This window comes from Malaya genurostris, chromosome 3 (genome assembly GCF_030247185.1).
Source record: "Malaya genurostris strain Urasoe2022 chromosome 3, Malgen_1.1, whole genome shotgun sequence".
In the NCBI taxonomy this organism is placed as follows: domain Eukaryota; kingdom Metazoa; phylum Arthropoda; class Insecta; order Diptera; family Culicidae; genus Malaya; species Malaya genurostris.
The window spans coordinates 201,915,007-201,942,539 of NC_080572.1; the positions used below are offsets into that span (position 1 = coordinate 201,915,007).

Here is a 27,533-nt window from a genome sequence, read left to right on the forward strand (position 1 = left end):
AGTTAAGATACTCGAGTGCAAACAATTGTACTCAGCATCTATTGTCGATGGAAAAAAGTCTTATCGTCCCTCAGATTCGTTTCGCGTAACATTTGCCGGATCTGCATTGCCTAGCCATGTCTATATCGATAAAATTCGTCTTCCTGTTCGGCTTTTCGTACCGCATGTTATGAATTGCACGAACTGTAAAAAATTCGGACATACAGCTACTTACTGTAGTAATAAGCCCAAATGTATCAAATGTCAAGGGCCTCATAAGGATAATCTTTGCGATAAAGATGTTGAAAAATGTGTTTATTGTGGGGAAAGCCCTCATGATGATCTTTCAGTGTGCGCTGCATTTAAGCTGCGTAAAGACAAAATGAAGCTTTCTTTAAAAGCACGGTCTAAGCGCACATATGCAGAAATGCTCAAAACGGTCATACATGTCTCCCCTTTGGAAACCGAAAACGGTTTTTCAAATCTTGCGGAGCCAGAGGAATCTGACTCTGACGGAAATAGTGAAGATACCTCGTTTGTCACTCCTCAAGGGTCTGTTAAGAGGAGATTAACAAACCACAAAATACCAAAAAAGACACCTAAAATTATACCTTCAAAAAAAGATCCCCGTGTTAAAGCTAAAAAGCCAAATTTAAAACCAAAAACTGTGCCTCCTGGTTTGTCAAATTCACAAACCAATCCAGGAACTAGCTCAAGAAAAGACAATAATCCAGTGGGCTCCATTTCACATTCACCAACAGGATTACTGAAATTTTCGGAAATTGTAGAATGGATTTTCGCTGCATTCAATATTTCTGAACCTCTAAAGACCATCATAACAGCATTCCTTCCAATAGCTAGAACTTTTTTGAAACAGTTATCAGCTCAATGGCCAGCTCTTACAGGTTTTGTATCATTTGATGGATAATTTATCATCCGCCGCAAATGATTCAATCACTGTCCTGCAGTGGAATTGTCGAAGCATCATGCCAAAACTTGATTCATTTAAAGTTTTGTTGCATAGTCAAAAATGTGATGTATTTGCTTTGTGCGAAACATGGCTTACATCAAACATAGCCTTAAATTTTAATGACTTTAACATTATACGTCTCGACAGAGACTCCCCGTATGGTGGAGTGCTTTTAGGAATTAAGAAATGTTATTCCTTTTATAGATTAAACATTCCTTCGACTTCTAGTATAGAAGTTGTTGCTTGTCAAATAAACATTAAAGGAAAGGACATTTGCATTGCTTCGGTATATATTCCTCCAAGAGCTCAAGTTGGACAACGACAGCTTAATGAAATTGTCGAAGCCCTTCCTGCTCCACGTTTGATTTTAGGAGATTTCAATTCGCACGGAATGATGTGGGGTTCCGTTTACAATGATAGCAGATCATCTCTAATATATAATATTTGCGACAATTTTAGCATGACGGTACTAAATATGGGTAGCATGACACGGATCCCAAGACCTCCTGCACGTCCAAGTGCATTAGATTTATCTCTTTGTTCGACTTCAATTCGACTAGATTGCACCTGGAAAGTATTTCCTGATTTACATGGTAGCGATCATTTACCAATCATCATCTCAATTAGCAGTAACAAAGGCATTGCTAATTCAGTTAATATTCCATATGATTTGACAAAAAATATTGACTGGATTAAATACCAAAGTAATATTTCAAGTGTCTTAACTTCAATGGAAGAGCTTCCCCCACTTGAAGAATATGACTTCCTCGTTTGTTCGATTCTGGAGGCCGCAGAACAAGCCCAAACCAAACGATTTCTTGGTCCATCGTCTAACAGAAGACCTCCAAATCCTTGGTGGGACAAAGAGTGCTCAGATGCTAAACACGCGAAACAAAATGCTTTCAAGACGTTTTTAAAACGAGGAGGAGGAACTCCTCAGAATTTTGAAAAATTCTTGGTTTTAGAAACCAAGTACAAGAACATACTTCGGGTTAAGAAATGCAGCTATTGGAGACATTTTGTGGAAGGTTTGTCAAGAGAAACCTCAATGAGCACTCTTTGGAATACGGCCAGACGAATGAGGAATCGTAACGTAGGAAATGAGAGTGAGGAGTACTCGAATCGATGGATATTTGATTTTGCGAGGAAAGTTTGTCCAGATTCCGTTCCTACGCATAGCATTGTTAGGGAGTCTTCTTCAAATGATGATTCCATTGATAGCCCCTTTTCAATGATGGAATTTTCCATAGCACTCATGTCTTGTAACAATAACGCTCCTGGATTGGACAGAATTAAATTCAACTTGGTGAAGAATCTGCCCGACCTCGCAAAAAGACGTTTGTTGGAATTGTTCAACAAGTTTCTTGAGCAAAATATTGTTCCACCTGACTGGAGACAAGTGAAAGTTATCGCCATTCAAAAGCCGGGGAAACCAGCTTCCAATCACAACTCATATAGACCCATTGCGATGTTGTCCTGCATCAGAAAATTGTTCGAAAAAATTATTCTACGACGTCTCGACACTTGGGTCGAGACGAACGGTTTGTTGTCAGATACTCAGTTTGGCTTCCGTAGAAATAAAGGGACGAATGATTGCCTTGCATTACTTTCGTCTGACATCCAAATTGCCTTCGCTCAAAAGCAACAAATGGCATCTGTATTTTTAGACATTAAAGGAGCATTTGATTCAGTTTCCATTGATGTTCTTTCAGACAAGCTCCACCAACATGGACTCCCAGCGGTTATAAATAATTATTTGCACAACCTTTTGTCAGAGAAACGCATGCATTTTTCACATGGCGATTTGGCAACAATCAGAATTAGCTACATGGGTCTCCCGCAAGGCTCATGCCTCAGTCCGCTCCTCTATAATTTTTACGTGAATGACATTGACAGCTGTCTAGTAACCCCATGTACACTAAGACAATTGGCAGATGATGGCGTGGTTTCAGTTACTGGATCCAAAGCTATTGATCTGCAAAAACCATTGCAAGATACCTTAGATAAATTGTCCGTTTGGGCTGTTCATCTTGGTATCGAATTCTCTGCGGAGAAAACAGAGCTGGTCGTCTTTTCAAAAAAGCATGATCCCGCGCAACTTCAGCTTCATATGATGGGAAGAATAATCGAACAGGTTTTGACTTTCAAATACCTCGGGGTGTGGTTTGATTCCAAATGCACGTGGGGAGGACACATTAGGTATCTGATAACGAAATGCCAACAAAGAGTAAATTTTCTTCGAACAATAACAGGGTCTTGGTGGGGTGCTCATCCGCAAGATCTAATAAAATTGTATCAGACAACGATACTTTCAGTGATGGAATATGGATGCGTTTGTTTTCGTTCCGCTGCAAATTCTCATATTATCAAACTTGAGCGAATTCAGTACCGTTGTTTGCGAATTGCTTTAGGCTGCATGCATTCGACACATACAATGAGTCTTGAAGTTCTGGCGGGAGTTCTTCCATTAAAAGATCGATTTTGGGAGCTTTCATCACGCCTGCTAATAAGATGTGATGTGCTGAATCCCATGGTAATTAATAATTTCGAACGACTAGTCGAGCTTCGATCTCAAACAAAATTCATGACAGTATATTTTAACCATATGTCACAGGAAATCAACCCTTCAAGATATATTCCTATCCGTGTCAGCCTCCTAAATGTACCTGACTCAACTTTATTTTTCGACACATCCATGCAGCGCGAAGTGCGTGGAATCCCGGACCACCTACGCTCTATGGAAATCCCAAAAATATTTTCAAGTAAGTTCAGGCATATTAACTCTGAGAAAATGTTTTACACGGACGGATCGCGAATGGAAGAAGCGACAGGGTTTGGTATGTTCAACAATAATGTTTCGGCCTCATTCAAGCTTCAAGAACCTGCATCTGTTTATATAGCAGAGTTAGCAGCAGTTCATTATAGCTTGAATGTAATCGTCACATTATCTCCAAACCATTATTTCCTCTTCACAGATAGTCTGAGTGCAATTGAAGCCATTCGCTCAAACGCTGCTGGCAAAAATGAACCGTTTTTCTTGGGTAAAATAAAACAGTGTCTGAACGACATATTGAATAATAATTATCTAATCACAATAGTTTGGGTTCCGGCTCATTGCTCCATTCCAGGCAATGAAAGAGCCGATATTTTAGCCAAACGTGGTGCTATTGAGGGTGAAATTTATGAGAGACCGATTGCTTTCAACGAATTCTATAGCGCGTCTCGCCAAAGAACACTTGCCAGCTGGCAAGCTTCTTGGGATAAAGATGATCTGGGTCGGTGGATGCACTCAATTATTCCTAAAATATCGACAAAGGCATGGTTCAGGGGACTGGATGTGAGTAGAGATTTCATTCGTGTGATGTCCAGACTCATGTCCAATCACTACACGTTAGATGCACATCTCCTTCGAATTGGACTTTCCGAGACTAATCATTGTGCTTGCGGCGAAGGTTACCGCGATATTGACCATGTTGTTTGGACATGCGTGGAGTTTCGTGATGTCAGATCTCAACTAATAAATTCCTTGCGTACCCAAGGTAGACTATCCAATGTCCCAGTTCGCGACATTCTTGCTTGTCGTGACCTTCCATACATGAAACTTCTTTATCATTTCATTAAATCCATTGGAGTTCCAATTTAAATTTTATTTTATGTTAAACTGTTTTCTCTTCCATGAGTTCAACCAATAGCCAACTATAGGATATTGAATATAAGTGGTGAACTGATACAAACAATCCTGAAATAGTTATAAGATCATGTACAAAATAAATGTATTTTATTTAATGTAATTTAAAATAGCAACTCGCTTGATAAAAACAGTGTTTAGATTAACTAATGAGTACCAACATACTAATATGATATTCGAAATGTATTAGGTTTAAACTACTATGTATTGTGGATGCCACGGCGAAGAAAAACTTATGTATATTGCCTATGAAATAAACGTATTTATGGAAAAAAAAAAAAAAAACTTGTCAGAGTAACGAACATGATAAAATCAAATAAATCTTCTGGGTTATCCACTGGAGTTGCTCTTCTAGACATAGAAAAAGCATTCGACAGTGTTTGGCACAAAGGTTTAATAGCAAAAATGTCTGATTTCCAGTTTCCTATTTATTTGATCAAAATAATTCAAAATTATTTAACTGATCGTACTCTTAAGATTAGCTACCAGAATTGTAAATCTGAATTGCTACCCGTACGAACAGGTGTTCCGCAGGGTTCGAGCGTAGCTCCAATCTTGTATAATATTTTCCTTTCTGATCTTCCAAATCTACCCGTTGGTTGTCAGAAATCGCTATTCTGTGACGAAACAAGTCTGTTAGCCACAGGTAGAAATCTAAGAGTGATCTGCAGTCGCCTACAAAGAAGTTTAAATATTTTCAGTGATTATCTGTCAAAATGGAAAATTAAACTAAATGCAGCAAAAACGCAATTAATTACCTTTCCTAATAAGCCAAGAGCTTCTTTTCTTAAACCAAACAATAAACACATTATCAAATTAAATGGCTTAGAATTGACATGGTCTGATCAAGCTAAATACTTAGGTTTAACGTATGACAAAAAACTCACTTTTAAGGATCACATTGAAGGAATCGAGGCAAAGTGTAATAAATATATTAAATGTTTATATCCTCTTATAAACAGAAATTCTAAGCTCTGTCTAAAAAACAAGTTGTTAATTTATAAACAAATTTTCAGACCAGCCATGCTTTATGCAGTACCAATTTGGTCGAGTTGTTGTTCCACCAGGAAGAAAACGCTTCAAAGGATTCAGAATAAAATTCTGAAAATGATTTTGAAGCGTCCTCCCTGGTTTAGTACAAATGAGTTACACAGACTCACAAATATAGAACCATTAGATGTAATGTCACATAATATTATAAGCAAATTCCGACAAAAATCGATGCAATCTTCAATTGAATCGATTCGCTCTCTGTATTAGTTAGTAAGTTAGTATGTAAGCTCCTTTTCCCCATTACACAATACAAGTAGGTTTAGAATTTTTCCTACACAAAAATCTCAGAATTGCGGAAGCAAATGATGTCTTCATGGTTATAACCAAATCATGTATATAATTGGGCTGAAAAGTCACCACTAGTGGCTGAACACCCAATTTAAATCCTAATAATTTAATGTTAACTCATATCCCAATAAATAGTTATTATAAAAAAAGATGAATAGTTTCGAATCGTGTATATTTTTGTTAATAACAAGCCTCTAGATGGTCCAATACCAAATTTCACGACAATCTAAGACGAGACGAGCATCACCAGAAATTGAATGATTTGCGGTACGGATTGGTCCACCATCCCCCGTATTCTCCAGACCTGCCCCCAAGCGACTATTATCTATTTCCAAACCTGAAAAGGTTTCTCCTGTGAAAGAAATTTTCGTCGAATGCTGAGGTCATTGCAGAAACGAAAGCCTATTTAGAAGGCCTTTTTTTAAAAGGGCACCAAAATGTTGGAGGCCCGATAGGTCAAGTGTATTGCTCTAGATGGAGATTATACTGAAGAATAAAATAGTTTTCACGATAAAAAAAATCGATTTTTTTTGTTAGACCCTGGGCTTCTCATTCCATATAGTAGTGTATGTGCGCTCAGTACTAATCCTTGTGGCGTGTGCTAGCTAACGCACCTTCACTTTCCGATCGAACAGCACCATTTCATGTATTTTTTTACATTGTCCTGTGTAATCGATTCGGAGAGCATGCCGCTGAGGAAAACATCGGCTGTAGAGTTTCGGATACCTCGAAGCTCCCAAAACCAATATTCAACAGTGTAATCTGAAGGAGCACTAGCGTCGTAATAATTTTCAAACTTTTCATTGGTTTTTTTTCGGTATTTTACCTTTACAGAAATAATGTTCTATGAGAGAAATCCCATATACAACAGGCTAAATTTCACGTTTCGTCTTAGACTTATCAGTGCGTTAGCAGTTTATGTTGCACTGCTAGAGCCAACTTAAACCGCTAAGGAGACGTGAAATCGATCTTTAAAAATGATAAAGTTTTTTTTTCTGTAAATTGATTTTAAATTTTTTAAAGTCAATTGGTTATGGAAGTTTTTCAATATTTTTATTACAAAATTTGACTGATTTTGTGGAAGTCTCTAGTGTAATACTTTTTTTGTAGGTTTTGTCTTATTCATCATATTCTGAAACCCCCTCCGAAACAATTTTCTGGGCACGCGTCTGATAAAGGGACAATAAGCCATAATACTTTTGCGATTGCAGCGGTTGGTGATCAAATAGATTACTTTTCTCTCCTCCTAGTACATGAGACACTACTTAATTACTGTTTTTACTTCCCTCGGCGAAAGACCATATGGTTGAAGTCGAGGTGAAATAAACTTACAATAATAATAATACTGTTTTTACTTGACTATTTCATAAGCTTTCTTAAACATTACTGATTCAAATATGTTTTAGGGTAAAATACTTTTCGAGTTTTTGAAATCAAAAATCTTTTGTTTGTCACTTAGAAATTTCAATCTCAATAAAGTGATGGCATTTTCTACCGAAAATGCCATTGTCGATAGTGACTAATTTAGTTGAACTATTTGATTGCGGAAATAAAATAACATCCAAGAATTATAACCTAGATGAAGGATTTGAATATGCAAATTTTCTTCAATCAGTGGATCTGTTTTACCAATCCAACTACTCTGAAGATGCAATGCAAGACATCTCGGATGGCAAATCTATTGCACAGAACACCGTACGAATACGCTTTGCAAGGTCGGTGTGGTTCTATTTTCAGCCTTATCCGTGCGACCTTGTATCGATAGCAAATTTACACAAACCAACCTGCCAACCTGGTGAAGACATTCGAGATATTATTGTGCTTCTTTGCTGCAAAAGAAATTTTAAATAAATGAGAATAACGAGAAGTGAATAAATTTGAAAAAAAGGAAGCTTGCGAGACTAATAACCTGGAATATAGAAGTTTAATAGAAGTTTTTGAAATTTCAAATACTTTGAATTATATCCATGCAATTCTCTATAGTCCATCAAAACAAAAGGCTCAAGTGGAACGTCCCTCACTTAAATCAGAGATTTGTGCCTTTACTTTTGTAGAGTTTGTTAACTATGCTACTCAGCCAAAAAAAAAGTAAATATGCAGTCTTGTTAGGAGTATCGTAGCTTTTACGGTGTTCGAATAGAGATAACCTAATATCTTAACGTATCAGAAACATAATGCTATTTTTATCGTCAGATAGGTGGTAATCTAAAATAATATGTGAAAGCTTTGGTATATGTAATATCCGTAAACACTCTGTAACAGTTTAATTCGGAATGGTTCTAGATTGAATAAGTATTAATTTTTCAACGGAAAAAGTTGATTTGTTAAGTTCATATAAATATGAACGCAAGGAAAATTTGATATCCGGTTTACCATCTGCTTGTAAAATTTTGTAAATGTGCCGTATGAATACAATAAACATCGGTAATGCATTTCTGATTTTTTGTCCATTCGGCATGGGACTCAGTTTTGCCACCAGCAATAAAAACAGGATGATTAGTTTTGCATCTCATCCGTACTTGAAGACTTTATGCTTATGAATATAATGATTAAGTGTTTATTCTAAGTATAATGAAAGATAATTTTCAACTTCCGATCATGCTCACACGAACCGTCGTGGTTTGGGTTTCTTTTCTAAATTTATAGCTATTCATGTTTTTTGTCCAGAGAAAATTTATTTTAAACAATTTCAATTTGCACAAACCTCCATATAATCAAGGGAACGTACCATTCGAGCCAATACTGAGTCCTGATTTTATCCTGAGTTGCTTATACATTTGCCGTCTCATCATAGTCACATCATTATGATAACAGAAATATCATTTACTAAAATATTGCCTGTTTAATTTCGAATAAAAAATGGTTCGTCTTTTGAGTATATGAACGAGTAGAGCCAATTTGCGATTGTTTTAACTAATAGAATGCATAAGTATGTTGCAATGATGTTTACAACTGTCAAAGCTGTCGATGTGACACTTGACATTTGACATACCGACCGAGATTCATCTTTTGTGATACTTTTTAATATACTTCTGAGACAGGAAAATTCTTGCTATTGCTCTATCAGGAATCAGAACTCAAGCTCAGGCTCAAGTGGCACGTTCCCCTAGTTAATACTGGAAAACTGTTTTTTGGAATTATAGACAGTGCAGTTAAAATGCATTTGAAAAAATCTTTTCGTTTTAGCAGCAATGCGTAGATTATCAAAATGTGATTTTTTCTAAGAACATTGTTTTGATTGTAGACATTTTAATCTTTCAATTCTCCTCTCCGGTCATACTCAGAAGATTACCATGTTGGCGCTGAAATCTGTATCACAACATTGTGGGCTGGATTTGAAAGTTATATGAAACTTCCGGATCCGGAAATATAGGGTAAAGTGGATTAAAAATTGTATACCATCACTGAAAATGGGGAAAAACCTTAAAAAAATGTATAAATCGACTTCAAATCTTTTCCAATTGATAGTTTTTATCAGTAGACGGTCAAACAAACCGATTTCGGTTATTCTTTTAAGAATCGAAGAAAATTATTTTGAAGAATTCCACAGTATTATGTATGTATTACACCACTAGATGGATTAAAACAGGTTTTTTTATATACGATGGAACTTGTGCGACGAACGACATCCGTAAACCCTAGAACAAAGTTATGCCATTTGAGCATGGTTCGTGTAAACACTTCGGCCAAATTCAAGTTTGGCAGAGAATCTACTGATACTGGTGAAAAATAGTCGGTTTTTATTATAGATGATTTCTTGGTAATGCTTTGGATAGAATTTGGAAGCAGTTACTTCGAATAGTTAACTAGAGTACGATTTCAAATTGCGCACGTTACGTCAGATTTTTTTAGATCCGAAAGTTAAAAGCTGTTATACTCAAAATAATTAGAATTATTCGAAAACACTACTTCACTCTATCTTGGAGAATCGAACGAGCAAAACAGAAAAAAGGTCCCAAGGTTCCATTAAAAGCATTTTTAAATCTTGGAATTTACGAATTTACCCCCACGGCACCTTACGGACCCCCTCACGGACCTTTGATTGGCATTGTTAGCCTCCAATTAAGTCCAAGTTTAGCAAAATTTGCTGAATCATCTCCGAAAAAAATCAGCCGAAGGAAAATGTGCGGTTATTCGTTTACTGCACTTATAACATTATATATCCAGAACCAGAAGTGACAGCTATTTGATCTTCGAACTTGGTCCATTATTCAATAGTAGTTTTCAATCGAGCCTAGGCTTGTTAAAATCGGCTTAGCCCTCTATGAGAAAACTTAGCGTTGGAAAAACACAACGCCCAGAGACATTTTACGATCGCGTCGAGCTGAGTGGAATGGTATATAACACTACGGGTCTCCGAGGCTTCATTCGAAAATCGGGTTTTCAAGCAATTCTTGCTATAGAGAAAGGCAAAACTTAGCAGACAAAAATGATCATTAGGAATTCATTTCAGTCGGATAAGCTCTCAGAAAATAAATAAAGATATTTAAGCTAAGTTGGTTTATTTTTTCCCGACTCCTAGGGCGAATGCCCGAACCTTATATTCAAAACTAACAATAACATTCTGTGCAACACTTGCGCCATCTTTCATACGCATTTTCATCCGCTCTTTCTTCAAAACCCTGTCGTTTTGGAAGACCTTCTTTGTTTTCCGAAGCTTTCCATTCATAATCGACCAGAATTTTGCTATTGTGCGAAGTTCAGGCGAGTTTAGCTTTAACCACCGGTCGTAATGGTGGATTTCGTGTGTTGGCACGGTGCCAGATTCAACCAAAACAGAGTGTCACCTTGATGGGGCCGGAGTAAGAGCAAAATGCGCTTTTGGAGGCTGCTATCTTCATATATTTGACCATTGATTGAGTTGTTTGTTATTTACAGTTGGCTGAATTTACCGCGCTTACAGATCTCCTGCCAAACAAATACTTATTGGCGGGCATCCAGGCGGGCCTTTCGACAAGAAGCTCCAGCCCGCGGATCTGCTTGGTGATCTTTGTTTTTGTTAATTCAAAGACAGTTTTATTAAACACGCGATCCATTGAATTTTCTGCTTTTCCAAAACAACTATAGATGATTCGGCGTTTGGAAGATGAAATCGAAAGCAAAAGCTTAAACATTCTTAGAAATCTATCGAATTCTATTTTCAGTGAGGTACTGAAATGAAACACATTCCTACGAAATATATAAGTTCCTTCGCATCGGTTTTACATTAAGATATAATCATAACACTTTCATCGATCAAAATGAAGTAAACAAATACTGAATGCGGTTCGATTCTGAAACTATGGCTGGAGGCTCTTAATAACAAATGTTATACATGATTTTTCAAAAAAAAAAAACATTTTGTCATTCATACATTTCCATCCTGTATTTTAGATTTTACCTCGTTTAATTACTACCCTGCAATAAATAGGTATCTGGCCTGTGTGTCGATATTGGTTCCTTTCTTCTTAGATTTTTTTTTCATTTGTTGTAGAAAAAAAAAGAAATAATTAAGCAAGAAAGCAATCAAGAAATAAGCGAATCATTTGCACCAAAACAATCCAGTATGAATCAAATTTTATCTCAAAATATTGCCTCTTATATTTGAAAAATAATACCAATTCATTATCAATTATCATTATAGTTAATAAAATGGATGAATTTAGTAATAAAAACATTAACAAATGTCACACGACCGTACCTGTTTATTTTGTAACTCCTATTATCTGTTTACTTTGTAAGTATTCCCAACAAAACATAAGGGGCAATATGAGCAGAGTCGATAATCACTGACCGGGTGCTTTCTCTTTTCTCTCAATTTGCTGTCGGTTGTTTTTTCCGGGCGGCGGCAAATACAGGTCGCGACTACATCTACGGCTTCGGAATTCAAGGACGACAGTGTAAAAGTAAGGATACTTTAATTTATAAACTTTAACACCCACAAAATCCACGCTTCAGCGGATCGTACTAATCAATGATGTTTTTTCTTTCGATCTCGTTTTTTTTTTGTTTGTTTGCACTACAGAATGCTGGTCGTGTTTCCACAACCAATGCTTATCGCATGCCGCCAACGAAATGTGCCAAAGAAATCTTGACGTTTATCCGACGATGCCGACCACCTATAGCACCGACAAGGTACTTTCGCGCCCCGATCAAGTTGATTTCCAGCTACTTCTTAATTCATTATTATTCGCACTTCCGCAGTCAATTAACGAATGGACGTCAGCAAACGTATTGGAATGGATGGCTGCTAACAACTTCTACACCTACGCTGACGTGTTCAAAGCGAAAGATATAAAAGGCTGTGATTTATCGAATTTGGACCGTGATAAATTAGGAGTGAGTTTCATGTGGTTGGAAGAGTTACTCGCGAATCGAATGCTGAAAAAAATCTTTCTCTTCCGTTTTTTTTTTTCTCTAGCAAATGGGTATTAAAAATGAATTCCATCAGCAAACAATCCTAGCGTCCATAAAGGATCTGCTGACGAGTGCAGAGAAGTCAATCCAGATCGGCAGCAGCAATGTGGCTGGCGAGGATGGCGAAAACATACTCGATAAACATTCGCATGATCTGGTGGACCATTCGTTTTCGAAGCTGGTTAAATGTGATAAGTGTCAGCAGTACTTGCGCGGGCTGATACATCAGGGATTGCTATGTAAGCTTTGTAATCTCATTGTCCATAGACAGTGCTCGGCGACGGGACTTAAACCGTGTGCAACCGATACCGGCAAAGGTAAACCAATCGTGGCACCATGGTGCCAGGAGGTGTTCGGTTTAGGCTTGTGTCAACAGTTCAATGTAGCCGAACTGCCGGCTCCGCAGACCGTCATAATACTCTGCAACGAAATTGAACAGAAGGCGATGTGCAACGTAAACCTAGATCTGTACAAACTGTATCGAACGACGCCGCCCAACTACGACGAGGTGAACAAACTGCGCGACTCGCTCAACGAGAATCTTATCAACACCGATCTCAGCAGCTATTCACCGGAGTGCGTGGCAACGGTGCTGAAAAAGTTCCTCCGTGAACTACCCGATCCAATCATACCGGTCATGTTCTACGACAAATTTGTCGAAACCTCAAGTAAGCGTTCTGTTTGGCCGATTTTGTTTCTGGGCATGTTTTAGTTTTCATTGTCGGTTTTTCCCCCCAACAGAGATTACCAGCGACGCCGTTGCAGTCGAGCAGCTGCGGTTGCACATCCAAGACCTTCCCGTTTATCACAAACTAACGCTCAAGTATATCATGATGCATCTGATACGAATCTGTCGAATGCAGTACCAGCGGGGGCTGAAGGAGCAACCGACGATACTGATACAAGTGTGGTGCCATATTCTAATGCGTCCTCCCTGGGAGAAGATTGTGTAAGTATACAGTAAAGTTTCGAAAATCGCGAATGAAACTTTTCCCAAATGATTTTCAGACAAACAATATCATTGATCAGAAAACTCACTGAAGAAAAGTTCACTACTGATTTTTTGCAAACGCGATTCTCACTGAAACTGATCTCACATGGCAAAAAATCAGTTGTGAAAAGTTTACTAGAGAACGTTCTCTTCGATGATATTTGAAAAAAAATCGCACATTGATCGCACATCATATCTGATATGATTCTTGAACAGAAGGTTTTTAGGAAATGAATTTTTATAGCCGTCATACTCAATTCGCCGATGAATAAAAATTGAACCTTTCTGAAAACGTTCAATGCGCGTTGTGTGGTCGATAAGTGGGATTAATAGTGGTGATGTATTCGGAATTCATTCCATGTCATTAATAGAAGCAGCAAGTGCTGTGATTAATAATAGTATAATGATAATAAAACATTAAAAAAAACTATCACAAAGCATGTTATGCAACTGATTAATAATATAACCCAATTTAGCTTGAATATTGTTACGCAGAAATAACAGAAGCGCAGGCTATCGCAACGCCAATTCAAACTCGTCATTCAAGCGCTGCGCTTGCTGTGTGTTGGAGACTTGCAAAATGCTGCGCTCCTGTTACTTCTATAAACAAAAATTCATGCTAAATTGTGTTTTAGTAGGTTTAATTTGAGTAGTGAAGTGTAATAAACCAGCTGGAATTAAAACAGCGTTTCTTTGCTATTATCACTATTTGGAATGTGTAAAAATATTGTTGTCCTTCACCCCATCGAAAATAACGCAATCATCATTTCTCATTAGCGATTCGTTCACGAATTTATTCAGCAGAGATTTTTTTTATTGATGAAAACCTAACAATTAAATCTTGCACGAATCACTTCGGTATCGAACTGAAGCGTAGTGGAAATTCAGCATCGAAATATCATCGGAGACTCTTCTCCTTTTCATTTTTCTCTTTAACGATTTTTTCAGTCACTGAACTTTTTTTAGAAAATTTCTTGAACTGATTTTTTTACCAGTGATAATGAAGTGAAATTTTTCTGATCATAATTTTCCCAACACTGCCTGAGTTATGATAAACCCGTGAGTGACTCGCAAATGTTCTTTATGAAGTTCAATTTATAGTTCAGGGGAAATTGTTCAACACTGCGCTTGCTATCAGATGTCGAAGTGGATTGTTTTTAAAATATTCACCACTATGATAATTGCGATTGTATAGCAAAATGATGGTAAACAGGGTAATAATAATACAATAAGCGAAGAGCAATTCTAGAAATTATTAGCAAAAAAGATGACAAAAATCAAAATGGCTTGCTCCGATTTGGATGAAACTTTGCACACATCTTCAATATAACAAACCATTTGTTTCGTTCAAATGGACGAATTTTACTCAAGGAATGTATTTTTACAAGAAAATTTTTCCAAACAGTTGTTACTCGGTAACTTATTGGTAGATAAGATGGTGTTGAAAAAGAAGTGATAAGAAAACGATTAGGTAGATAATTTGATTCTTCAAGGACAGATTAGATGTTCCACAAAATCAGCGGATGCAAATGATTTCAAATTTGCATTGAGATTTTTTCAATATTACCTGAATCAAAAAGTTCCCGGAATCACCACCGTGTGGCAGCTTGCGAATAAGTCCAGCTGTGACTGCAAAAATATAGTCTCTTCCAAAGTTTTCACTAAATAATATAATTTGAAGTTGTCCTCTTAAGGTAGCTTGTGGCATTTCGATAAAAAGTTTAAATTTTTGAGGTAAAGTAAAAATATAAATGGTCAAGTGATTGCCTTGAGGGACTCCAGAGCAGACAGCGAAGGAAATGTGTAATTTTCACTGACATTTCACGACGGATTAGATATGATTGAAGCAATTTATGTAAAGGGGGTGCTGAATTCCAGTCTATTGAGTTTTACAACTATTATTTGATGGCTTATTTTGTCGAAGACAACGGAGAAAACAGTATACTTAGTGTCAACTTGTGGACGTGCTTGTAGACATCGGATAATGAAGGATATGTAGTACAGTAAGTTCATTAAAGTTGATCGATTTGGCATAAAACCATGTTACAGTTATGCATGACGAAATCGAATCCCGCGATATTTGGAAACATTAGATTTGTTTTCCTTTCTGAACACAGAGAAAATTAATGATTTTTTGTCCAGATATCAGGAAACGTTTCTTAGTTGAGAGATTTAAAATTTATTTATTTAAGTATAAAGCTTGCTTCATTTAGAATTGGAACAAACTTTTGCTCATATTGAGGCGCTCCTGGTGGACGGATTTGGAAGTTCTGGCGCCCACGTATCGGGAATTTTGTCAGTTTCACGTATGATTTTTGACATTCCGCAAATCGACTGTACTTTGTAAACAATCAACATGGAAGCCGAAAGAAGGGAAAAAATTGTGCACGGTTATTTAGAAAATCCATTGTGGTCTGCATCTAGGCTAGCTAAACAGCTGAAATTGCCCAGAAATACCGTATGGCGCGTTATCAAACGATATAAGGAAACATTGACGACGATTCGGAAGCCTCAAGCCAATCGTCAGAGTGGAACTGTCAACCGGAAACTGCGTGGTAAGATTTTGAAGACGATTAAGAGGAATCCTTATCTATCGGACCGTGATTTGGTCAGAAAATTCGGTGCTGCCCATAGTACCGTGAGGAGAACTCGACTCCGGTAAGGAATCAAATCGTATCGAGCTAGCAAAAAGCCAAATCGGACCTTAAAACAGAATAGTGTGGTCAAAATTCGTTCTCGGAAACTGTACGACTAAGTTCGACAGATGGACGATGAAACATATGTCAAGGCTGACTTCGGGCAAATCCCAGGTCAAAAATTTTACTTGGCAATGGCTCGGAGGGATGTTCCAGCCAAATTTAAATTTGTTTTTGTCCACAATTTTGCAAGAAAATTTTTGATTTGGCAGGGAATTTGCAGCTGTGGCAAAAAACGAAAGTTTTCGTTACAAATAAGACAATAACATCGAAACTATACCAAAAAGAGTTCTCCAAAAACGAATTCTGCCGTTCATTCGATCCCACGACCATCCCGTAATGTTTTGGCCAGATTTGGCAAGCTGTCATTACAGCAAAGTCGTTCAAGAATGTTATGCAGAGAAAGGGGTCCAGTTTGTTCCGAAAAACCTTTACCCATCCAACTGCCCTCAGTTCCGCCCTATTGAGATATACTGGGCAATCATGAAGAGGAGGCTCAAGGCAAGGGGAAAGGTTGTCAAAGACATCAATCAGATGACGACCTGGTGGAATAAGATAGCTAAAACGATGGACGAAGAAGGTGTGCGCCGCCTAATATAGCCGTGTTACAGGAAAAATTCGAGAATTCCTTCAAAACCGTGACGAATAATTTTATCCGTATTTTTTATTAAAAGTATGAAGAAAACGCTACATTTTTTATGAAAAAAGATCTTGAATTCAATCATAAATAACTGAAATACAGGCAATTGCCTTTGTTCCATTTCTATCTGAATCAAGCTTTAATCAACAGACACAATATGGTCTTAATGTTCATTTCTAGTAATATACAACAAATTTTCAAGTATCCTACTGCGTGATAGATTGAAGTCGAATCCTAATGATACGTGATTGAATGATCTCTGCAAGCCAATAATAGCATTGTTAGCACCGTAGTTGGTTCGTCGAAGAAATGCACTATTACAAAGAGCACGGGATCACACGTTGATATTAACATAATTTCGCGGAGCAAAGCAGAACAGTCAATCTTATCGATCAAAACATCTGCTATTAATAAAGCACGTGCAACATCTCGACAAACTTGTAGTGTATCGAGACCGTTTAGTAACCCGCAACTTTCGTAGTTTGGTAGTTGGTGAGGATTGTTCCACGGCAAGCGCCGTAGAGCGAAGCGAATGAAACTGCGTTGTATCGATTCGATTCTATGAGCACCGTTTATGTAGTGAGGATTCCAAACGACAGAACAGTACTCCAGGGATGAACGAACAAGTGATAAATACAGAGATTTTAAACAGTATACGTCTGTAAAATGTTTAGCCATCCTTATTACTAATCCTAGGTTGCGAGAAGCTTTGGAAACAAGGTATTTACCACACGTCGTTCTGACTATCGAGGATAGTTCCAGAAATTTTGACAACGTAATAGTCTAGCATTTGTCAGGATTCAATTTCATACGGTTTACTTTACACCACTCGGCGAAGCTCAACAACTATCGCTGTAGAAAACCTGCATCTTCTGGGTTTCAAATGTAATAGTAGATCCTAACGTCATCGGCAAACGATAGACGAGGTTTCTCTAGAGTAAAGTTGACGTCGTTGAATTACAGTAAAAATTTAAAGGCCTGAGATGGCAACCCTGCGGAATTCCGGACGAAGCGATAAACTCATTGGAAACGTGATCGCCGATTCTCACTGCTAAACGACGAAGAGATGTTGAATAAAATCGATAGTGAAATTTATAGGCTGTTCGAGCACTTTTTTAATACTAAAGAGGGAATGCCGTGCAGCGTTCGAGGATGATTTCAATTTAGAATACATTTTTTGCAGTCATGATAGCAGTAATTGAAGAGTCTGGGTCAATTGAAGAACGACAAGTCAATTGATAATAGCTTTGGATATCTGATCATTGGATCAAATGTCAATGTTTGAAGGCATTTTAAAATTCTAGATGGCGGCTTTCGGGAGTTAATGGAACATCACTGTAGTTTGGATAATTGGTTAAAATTTTGCCCATACTCTCATCGAGCGATCATAATTGCCATTGATTCAAATTAAGCACTAATATTCATTAATTCTGATCTCGCATGGCAGTTCTCGTTTATCTGAGCTAGAAGGTTTCCTAATGTTAGTAGGATCGTAGCATTAGACATTGGAGCTGTCTTGCGTGCTTACAAATTGATTGCGAAGTCCGTTGCAACACAATGTCTGAATATTAATTTGTAATTTTCGTCTGACTTTTTTTTTCTATTCTGGACCTTAAACTTGAATTCTAGATCATCGCTTGTCTCTTACTAATCGTTTCCGTTTTCCAACTTTCAATCTGATTTCAGTCAAATCGTGTATAACACGGAAAATCACTTGCGAATAATGGAGCTTCTTCTCTACAAATTGGACTGGAACGAAAAATTGCCGGAGTTTCTATCCGCCCCGGCTGTGCCTCCGCGGAAAATTTCCCGAAGTGCAACGGTGCTGCAGCAGCAACAGCAGCAACAGCAACAACAACAACAACAGTCGGCAAATCCATCCTCCGGGATGAGTAGTTTGAAGAAGTCAACAATCACATCACCGGCAACTGTGATACCAGCGCCTCTGGCCGGAGGATCAGCATACTGTAACAACGTCTACGGTAGCAGTACAAGTTCGGGTTCGAGTACCAATCTCAGTAGCAGCAGCACGGTGGTGATCGGCGAAGAGCGGCGATCGGTGTCACTGGTGCGTGCGGTTTGTGATGCCGACACGCCGGTGGATCTCCGTGAAGCCGAATGGTACTGGGGCAAGATCACACGGGATGAAGCGAAGGAGAAGATGACGGATGCGCAGGACGGTTCGTTTTTGGTGCGGGACGCCACCAGCGGCGGCGGTGAGTATACGCTTACGCTGAGAAAAGACGGCACAGACCGTGTGATCAAGATATATCACAATAAGGGCATGTACGGGTTCACCAGGGATGCCACCCATAACAGTGTGGTCGATCTCATCAACTACTATCGGAAGGTTTCGCTGAAGGGATACAACACGATCCTGGACATCAAGTTGATGTATCCGATCTCTCGTTTCGAGGATGATAATTTCATATCGAGTGCCGGGGACGACACACCCCGGTTGGCCCAGAAGTTCATCGATATGGTACAGCAGTTGAATGAAAAACTGCTCGAGAGGGCACGGCTAACCGAAGAGTACACAACGGCCAAGAATCAGGTCGATTTGAAAAAGCAAGCCCAGGAAGCGTTTGCTGAAGCGGAGAAACTGTTCAACGAACAGCTGGCGATTCAGGCCAAGTTTGAAAAGGAAGCGCAACCTCACGAGAAGCAAGGTCTCAGTACGAATCATCAACTGATCGTAGATCGGATGCAGGAGCTGAATCAATGTAAGAATCAACTGCAAACCGATATGGATAAGGAGAAGACTCGAATTTGGACTCTGGAACGTGAGATTAACCAGCTCAATCCGGAAATCATCACGTTGAACCGAGCGAAGGATCGTTACATGGAAGAGATGAAATGGCAGGGCGTCAGTGACAGCCAAATCAAGCAGATGCTAACCGATGGGTACTTCTCATACAACCAAAGCAGTCACGAGCAGCCACACAATGACGAAACCACGTGGTTGCGGCCAACGTTCAATCGGCAGGATGCGGAACAGTTCCTGACAGGGAAACCAACCGGAACCTTCCTCATACGTTCCCGGAACGGTGGCCAATATGCACTGTCGATCACCTGCAACGACACGGTCAACCATTGTATCGTCCAGCAAACGGAACAGGGGTATGGTTTTGCGGAACCGTACAACATCTACGATTCATTGAAGTCGTTGGTGCTGCATTACGCAAACAACTCACTGGAGGAACATAACGACACACTGCAGACGACGCTGAAGTATCCGGCGTTCGCCAGCAAGCAACAATCTAACTAGTAGACCCGCACTCCATGTACTTCTTCTGATTCTTCTACGTCTTCTTAGAGGTTAGGTTAAACCTATAAAGTTTTTTAAACTCCTCTCGAATGAATTGTTTTCTTATATTTTCTTAAGAAAAAGATAGGCGCGAACATCAACTCACAGAAAGTTTTTTTTTCGCTTGTATAAGCAGAGCGCTAAAGCAGACATTATTGCACAATTTGGAAAGATGTTTGTACTGCATCTAGCATTCGTTTCCATATTATATAGCTAGGAAGTAATGAAATAAATACATTGGAGAATTATCAAATACCCCAGCTTGAAGCGGGAAGCTGACGTAGGGCGCTTCTGCACGATGGATGTTTGTTGTTTTTTTTTATTTCGTTTTGTTATAAAATAGTGTAAAGTCGGAAGAACCGGATTCATTGACTGGCGAAGAAACGAACTGAACAGTCCGCGTGTAGTTACGATATATCCTTTTCGCACACTGGATATAGGTTTTCCGTTGTCATTACTCCGGGCAACTGTTTTGAATCGGGTGAGGTTATGTTTTGTTTTTGTTAAATCATATGCAAATGTTGTGTGATCAAAGTCTTCAGAAGCTGTATCAAAAAAAAAACCACTGCAGAGATTAGTGCAGAAACGTCCCGACAGTTTCCAGTTGTGTACCTTCTCTTCAATTTTACGACTCCTCCTCCTCCCTTCCATTAGTAGCGTGTGAAAGCAAGCGAAACTTGAGCATCTCTAGATTTGGTGAGAGGCACAAATCGAAAAAATAGAAAGCCTAGCTAGCTATATAGGCCCAAAATGGGCTATCAAATTCAAAATTAGAGAGTCCGAGGACTGGTAGTAGATAAGGAAAGTAACTGAAGACAAATAAGGTTGACATTGAGCGAAATGATGGGGTAAAGTCAGTGAAACAAAGCCAGCAAGATCCTATATTATTTTGTTTTTTTTGTGTATACATTTAAATATTATCTGTTTGTTTATAATGTAGTTTAACGTTGTCGAAAACGAGCAGTGAGATGTGAGAGAATTTCTTTTGTATAATTATGCATAGCTCTACAAAACAAAATAATAAAAAAAACAAAAAATGATGATTCGCTGACAGTTGTGACGGTAGTCATCCCGTTGACCGCCGGTCGATAAGTCTACTATAACAACAAAACTACATACATAAGCGCATATACACAACCCGTAGGAGTTGTATCAATTGATTTAATCATTTTAAACTGTGTTAGTAATCGTAATGAAAGTAAAAAAGAAGCGAGAATAAAACTTATTAAGTAGAAAACTTGTGACAATGAAACATCGTAAAATCAAAATCGCAACCAATATGAAAAGAAAGGAAACAAATTGAATATATTTCTGGAGAAGCAAATGTGAAACAAAGTAAATTAGTAATCAAAACAAGTAAAGAGTTTTTAATTTTAAACATTATTTGTAACAAAAATATAAAGTATATAAAACAAAAAGGAATAAGTAAAACAAACAAAAAAAACTTCAAATTTGTAACTTCTAAGTTTAGTAGGAATAAAATCAATTGGAAAATGTTGACAAGACAAATATATTTGTATGGCAACATCAGCTAAACAACCTGCATAACGAACATTGTGGTATAAATTTTGTGGAAATACGAGTAATGAGAAAAGAAAATCATTCGCTACTAGAATTATCGGAGTCACATCAGGAGAATCGGTAATCAGCGATTCAGGCGTGTGTAGCGCTCACAAATCAGAAAAAAACATAAGAAAAACTTGGAATGATTGCGAACTCACGGTTCCAGTAAATTTAGAATCCCTCAAATTCTCAGAGAACGACTTGTGATGTGATGTACTCAGATGGCAACTTGCTCGGTCATTTGAGGTCTGCTCGATAGAATCTGGAGGGGCAGTAGCCCTGACTTTGGAACGATAAACCAGAAAATAAATAAACTATTGTGGTCCATTGAAGTAGTAAACAAACAAATTTGAAACAGAAAATAACAAACACTACATGTCTTTAAATAATCGAAACCAAGTTTTATTTTGTGAAAAAAAAAACAAGAAACAAATCAGTTTTTGTAGTGAGTGTAGTATCTTACTATTTGTCAATAGAAGTCAATACAAATGTTTGTTGGTCGTAGATACCAACTGTGACGAAAAAAAAAAATTGTAATAAAAGCAATGTCCGTGTAATCAGAATTCCCACCAGAAGGATGAAACAAACATTTGAATGAAAATAATCATCTTTGTCGAATCAGCAACTCTTGTATAAACCAGGCAAAAGTCGAAATCCGCCGGGCAAACCAAAACTCATTTTTTCCATTAAGAATACAATCATACTCACAACATACACAAGCAAAAACAAAGTAAAACAAACATTCGACTCTGTCCCCAAAACTTTTGTATGTGGCAAAGCGCGTGAGAACGAGAGAAAGATAGAGCAAATGACGCATGTGAAGCATGTACAAATTAATATTAAACAACTTAACTCTAATAACAACACGTAAATTATACCAACACACTGTGAGAAACGGAAACGAATAAACCGTCACATCCCAGTTTCTTTTCTGTTCTATGAAGATCTAGCTTGTAGTTTTGTTAATGTATCATTTTTTTTTTAGCGCCGAACTGTAACATAAACACTTGCACTGTCAACGGTTCGTAAACATAGATCAATGACGAGTTTGCTTTGCAATTCTGCCTGAGAAGGAAGGTTGATTCAATGGTATCATAACCTCATTACATGAGACCGAATTATTGTCAATATTTGGTACTGTTAAATCTTTGTTAAGACATTTAATCCCAAGGTCATTTCTCATCACACTTTCTTGAGTATAGGCGAAAATATTGACTCACACAAAGGGCGTCCAAGGGTTCAATGGCAATGCTCATGGTGAATTTTGGAATTAAATCGTTGGAAAAGTTTTTAAAGTTGCAATTAAATGGTACAAATTAGTCAATCAAATCTGCAACCGATCGTAAACTAACATAGTATATCAAATGCGATTGTAAAAGAAGTGTTGATATTTAAGCCATGTAAAATGGTCCTGTACGCCTAGAATCGGCAGCGAAGTCTGTCGACACAGAATGGTAAAACTCCCCAAAGCACTCTTAGAGCAAATTCAGCAGCAGGTAATTGTATAATTTATTTCAGTTTCAGTTCTAATATAGATCTCCCATATAAAACTTACAGCCGCTAGCTTTGTAAAATTGGCAATTAGCAATCTAGCGCAGTAGTAATTTTCCCTAACGCGCCATCTAAGCTTCATTGTTTGAATCTTTCGCAGGATGACGATTGAATTTTACCGAGGCATCAAATTAACAAGATATCCTCAGCTCTCACATTTCCCGAACAAATCATTGGCAACGTCCTTTTTTTGCGATAATGCCGCCCTCGGGCGAGTCCGCATTGAATGGGTTTGATTTTACACGCACCGAACCGCAAAACAACCTAATTTTAAGTACATTCCACTCAGTTTGGGGGTTCCGTTCAATATCCTAATTTTAGGTAAAGTCGCAATATTGGTAATATACCTTCGCTATTCCAATATTTCAACAAATGAAATTATTGAAATTTGCACTGAATATTACATGAAATATTTCATGTAATAATACCATGATTTTGCATTAGGTAGCACAATAAATCAAAAAGTTTGGAAATAAAATATTGATCGTCTTTTTCTCGACATGCCTATTTTCTATATGGGACTGATATGCAAGTATGGGCAGTACAGTTGAGTCGTATTGACTCAATTTCAGGTTTATACGGTTTACTTAATTTTAGTTTATTGAATGAAACTCTCGCTGTTGGGTGGTTTTGCTCTTTGTATTTTGACAACAATGGAAGGAGCGAATGAAAAGAAAGATCCAAAGGAACTCAAAGTTAAGTAAAAAGAAGTCAAACAATAGGTAGTTTTAATTTTCCGTGCAGACTGTTATAGTCCAATCCACGTGCGAATGTGTTGGTGTGGCTATTCTCAGCAGTTGAAAGGTTAATGCTAGTGTGAGTATGTCGAAATAACCCAGTGAATTTTGTCGAGCCGCATCGTGCCAATTGTTTAAGACATATATGCAATAAAAAACTTTGAAATGCCAAGAGAACAGTTGAGAAAGACATAAAATCGTTCATGAAACTCTATATCACGTAATGGACCTGTCTTCTACTTGGTTCATTAGTTCATAGCTTACGAACTTCTATATGCATTATTCGCAGTGTATGATAATGAGTCAAAAATGTTTTACCTCAGTGTAAAATTGAACCCACAACAAACTTTGACTTCGGCTCGCACACATTCTAATTTCGTATATGAATAGATCTGCGCACTCTGCATCGGTGTGAGTAATAAAGACGTCAAATTGCTCAATTGGCATATTGTCGCAAAACTCAATTATCAGTAGCGACACCTGCAAATGAAGAACGGAATCAAGAAAAGAAGGACTCAAATTTTCATGTTGGCAGTTGTGATTTACTGCTACATTCTCTAGTGGGAACTATGGTTATACATGAAAAATTATCAGAAACGTATAAAATTGGGTTAGGTTAGTTTTTTACGGATGATTTTTTTTTAACAGAAACAAGTGTAATGTTTACATCTTAAGTACAGGAACGTTCAGTGATACTTTACTTGATATTCCCGGACGTTTGAAAAATGGCATTGAATCAAGTACAAAGCTCCATTCTAATGTCGTTTTCGCGTGAGAAAACTGAAACTGACTCAGGGTAATTTCATCAAACAAACACTTTTCACTAAACTGTATTGGGTTCGCACTTAGCAACGGGGGTTTGAATAAACCTGATATAAAAACCAGGTTTGCAACTGACTCGATTTTCAGTTCAACAACGTTGAAACCAGATTCGAAATCAGCTTCCAAAGACGGGTTGACAGCAGTTAGGGTGGAAGCTAGGTTAGGTTTGGCATCAAGCGAAAATGACATAAAAAAACTTTAGCTCTCGCCCAGTGAATTAAGATAGACATTAACACCTCTTTTTTTATTGGGCTATGGAAATCTCATCGAAAATATGCGAATGTAACCAACAAAAGCTTTTCGGATCGATCTGAATTTTTTTTTAGACAAGGATGTTTTTGTGTGAATTCAACATTTATCAGTCTTTTATGCGACAGTTGTTACGCTTCGTGTCCGCGAAAAATGAGATCGAAAGCTGCAAATGACGGTTGGATATACAATCTCCAGAGACAACTCACAGCATTACTGCTCTAACCCTTACATTCGATTGGCCAGAGATATAGTCGGTGTTGTAGTGGATAGGAAGTTGGTCTTACGTATATAAGTAGTTTTTTGTTCGAGTCGCGACCTAAGAAGATTCGCCATATTGACAGAAGCCTTCGATTGTTAATGATGCATTGTGATGACTTATATTCAATCGAGTTTATTTTTTCACCCAATCAATGCTGCATAGCAAACCCTTAAATAGTTGGAACAATCTACAGTGTGTAAACAAGCTTTTCATTGATCTATGTAATTGAATCTGCATTGTGAGTTTTGAAACTGACAAACGACGGATGCAGTATATGCTCGCATGACGCATTTTCCCCAGCTGTACTAATTGTGAACGAGCATAGTGATTGATCTTTCATCATTATTTGCCTAGTGATCACCATAAGTGACAGAAATCGAATAAGAACAACTTTCCATTCTGTTGTTACCTAGATACCATCGGTATAGTGATGTTGTAAACAAATTGATACAAAACCACATATGAAGTGTGCATTCTTTTATACATAGTTTTTACTCTCCTCTGTCGACTAGGTCATATGATTTACTGACATTTTTATACGAATAATACATTTAATACACACTTTCTTGTTTTCCCGATGAAAAATAATAATAAAAAAAACAAAACGGCTCAAAAAGCAAATTGATCGCCAGAGTGCGTTCATGTTTTTTCGAGCATGACCCTAGGTTTCTCTCCCGTTAAACAAACCAACAAGCAAAATTATGCATACATGCAGATATATGATAAAATAATTAGTAATTATAAAATATAACAAACACAAAAAGCTAGAGCTGTGGTCGTCGTTTTTACTAGCATTTTTCAAATTGACAAACAACAAATAATAAGAAACGAAAACAAGAGAATGTGATGAAATTCGTACGGTGATATTGAGTAAAAGAGTATGAAAGAAGAAGGAGAAGAGTGAAGAGAAATGAGCGATACAGGATGCCGGGCCACTCGAAATAACACATTTACATTGTGTTTGAACAACCGACCGTAATAGCCTGAACTGACGGTCGGACGGACGGACGAGCATAGATGCGATAAGAGAAATGTTAGGATCTATTACAATTACTACAAAAAAACAAAAGCAGTGTTAGTATAGCTAGGTGTTAGGAAAACAAAATAAAGTCATCTCTTCTGCTTGAAGCTCGTATTTTTCTTCCATCTGGTCCCGTTTGAGTTATAACCAACAATACAGCATACAGAAATACATTTATACACTCATCCACACATATGCAAAAGAAGAAAAAAAAACAAATAGATAAAACAAAAAAGGAATACACACAAAACACATACAAATAAACAAGCGAAATAACTATATTACCTCTGTTATTAAAAAAAAGACAAGCGATTGATGGAAACCCATTTGTATACACATATTCAATCAATAGGAAAAAAACGCTACAACGTTTTACTCTCACATATACATGCTACCGAATATGAAAATAGAACAAAAACAAAACGAACTAATTCGAGACACGCGATTCTAGGAACGAAACATTTGCCATACAAATCAAACCCAATTCAACTTAACGGTTATATATCACTATTAGACAGGGTTTTCTTCGTTTTTCTTTTGTAGCAGCGATCCAAGAAAATACTATCACGAAAAAATAGCAGAAAACAAAGGACAGTAAGAACAAAGCATGAAAAATTATACCCGCAACAACACAATCAAAAGGCACTGGAGTTGAAAGGAAAAAAAATTATTGAGTACCGAGCAAATGTCTTTCCTGACTGCAAGGTTTTACATTACGCTTGAAATCCGAACGGGCAGAGAGAACGAGTAAAACGTGCGAAGAAACAAAACAAAAAAAAATACAAAGTAAAATTATATGTGATTGAATGTAAATACATTTGTATAATAAAATAATAAGAAAAAAAAGATAAGATTTTTCGTTGATGTTATTTTGATGACACATAGGGTTCACCTCTGCTCCACTGTTCATAAAATAGAACCATTTTCCGCCATTGTTTGGAAATTTGTGCATTCGAATCAAATCTTCGCGATGCTTGTCGAATTATTTTTTTCTGTTACAGCTCACATTGTCAGTTCGGAGCGAAAATACAATGACATTCATAATGTCACCAAAGATAAATAATAAAGACATGTACGTGCTTATAAATATTTTTGAAAAATGTGGTTCGTTCCCGGCTAGAGATGGGCAATTCGCTCCTGAGCTGTTCCAGTGAATCGAATCTTTAAAGTGAGCTGACAGCTCACAGCTCTTTTCAAAAGAACCGCAGCTCACCAGTTCACAGCACTGATAAGGTGGTAACAAGCTACGAGCTGAACGTATCTTTGGCTCTTGAAGAGCGATTTCTAAATGAGAAGAAATGTATGCTTTCATTCGTTCTA

At 37.6% G+C, this 27,533-nt stretch overlaps 1 protein-coding gene across 7 annotated transcripts in view; it reads left to right on the plus strand.

The window, feature by feature from the left end:
- Positions 1 to 27,064, plus strand: part of LOC131438062 (phosphatidylinositol 3-kinase regulatory subunit alpha) — an 88,546-nt gene extending 61,482 nt beyond the window's left edge. For 5 of the 7 annotated variants that reach the window (XM_058607851.1, XM_058607849.1, XM_058607853.1 and 2 more), the window contains 7 exons: positions 11,602 to 11,694; positions 11,816 to 11,863; positions 11,983 to 12,092; positions 12,162 to 12,296; positions 12,379 to 13,042; positions 13,116 to 13,323; positions 18,388 to 27,064. In XM_058607851.1, the coding sequence (XP_058463834.1) occupies positions 11,602 to 11,694; positions 11,816 to 11,863; positions 11,983 to 12,092; positions 12,162 to 12,296; positions 12,379 to 13,042; positions 13,116 to 13,323; positions 18,388 to 19,969 (2,840 nt within the window). In that variant the 3' untranslated portion in view covers positions 19,970 to 27,064. The remainder of the gene's footprint in view (positions 1 to 11,601; positions 11,695 to 11,815; positions 11,864 to 11,982; positions 12,093 to 12,161; positions 12,297 to 12,378; positions 13,043 to 13,115; positions 13,324 to 18,387) is intronic. The other 2 variants (XM_058607856.1, XM_058607855.1) reach the window with 1 other exon arrangement.
- Positions 27,065 to 27,533: the final 469 nt, after the last annotated feature.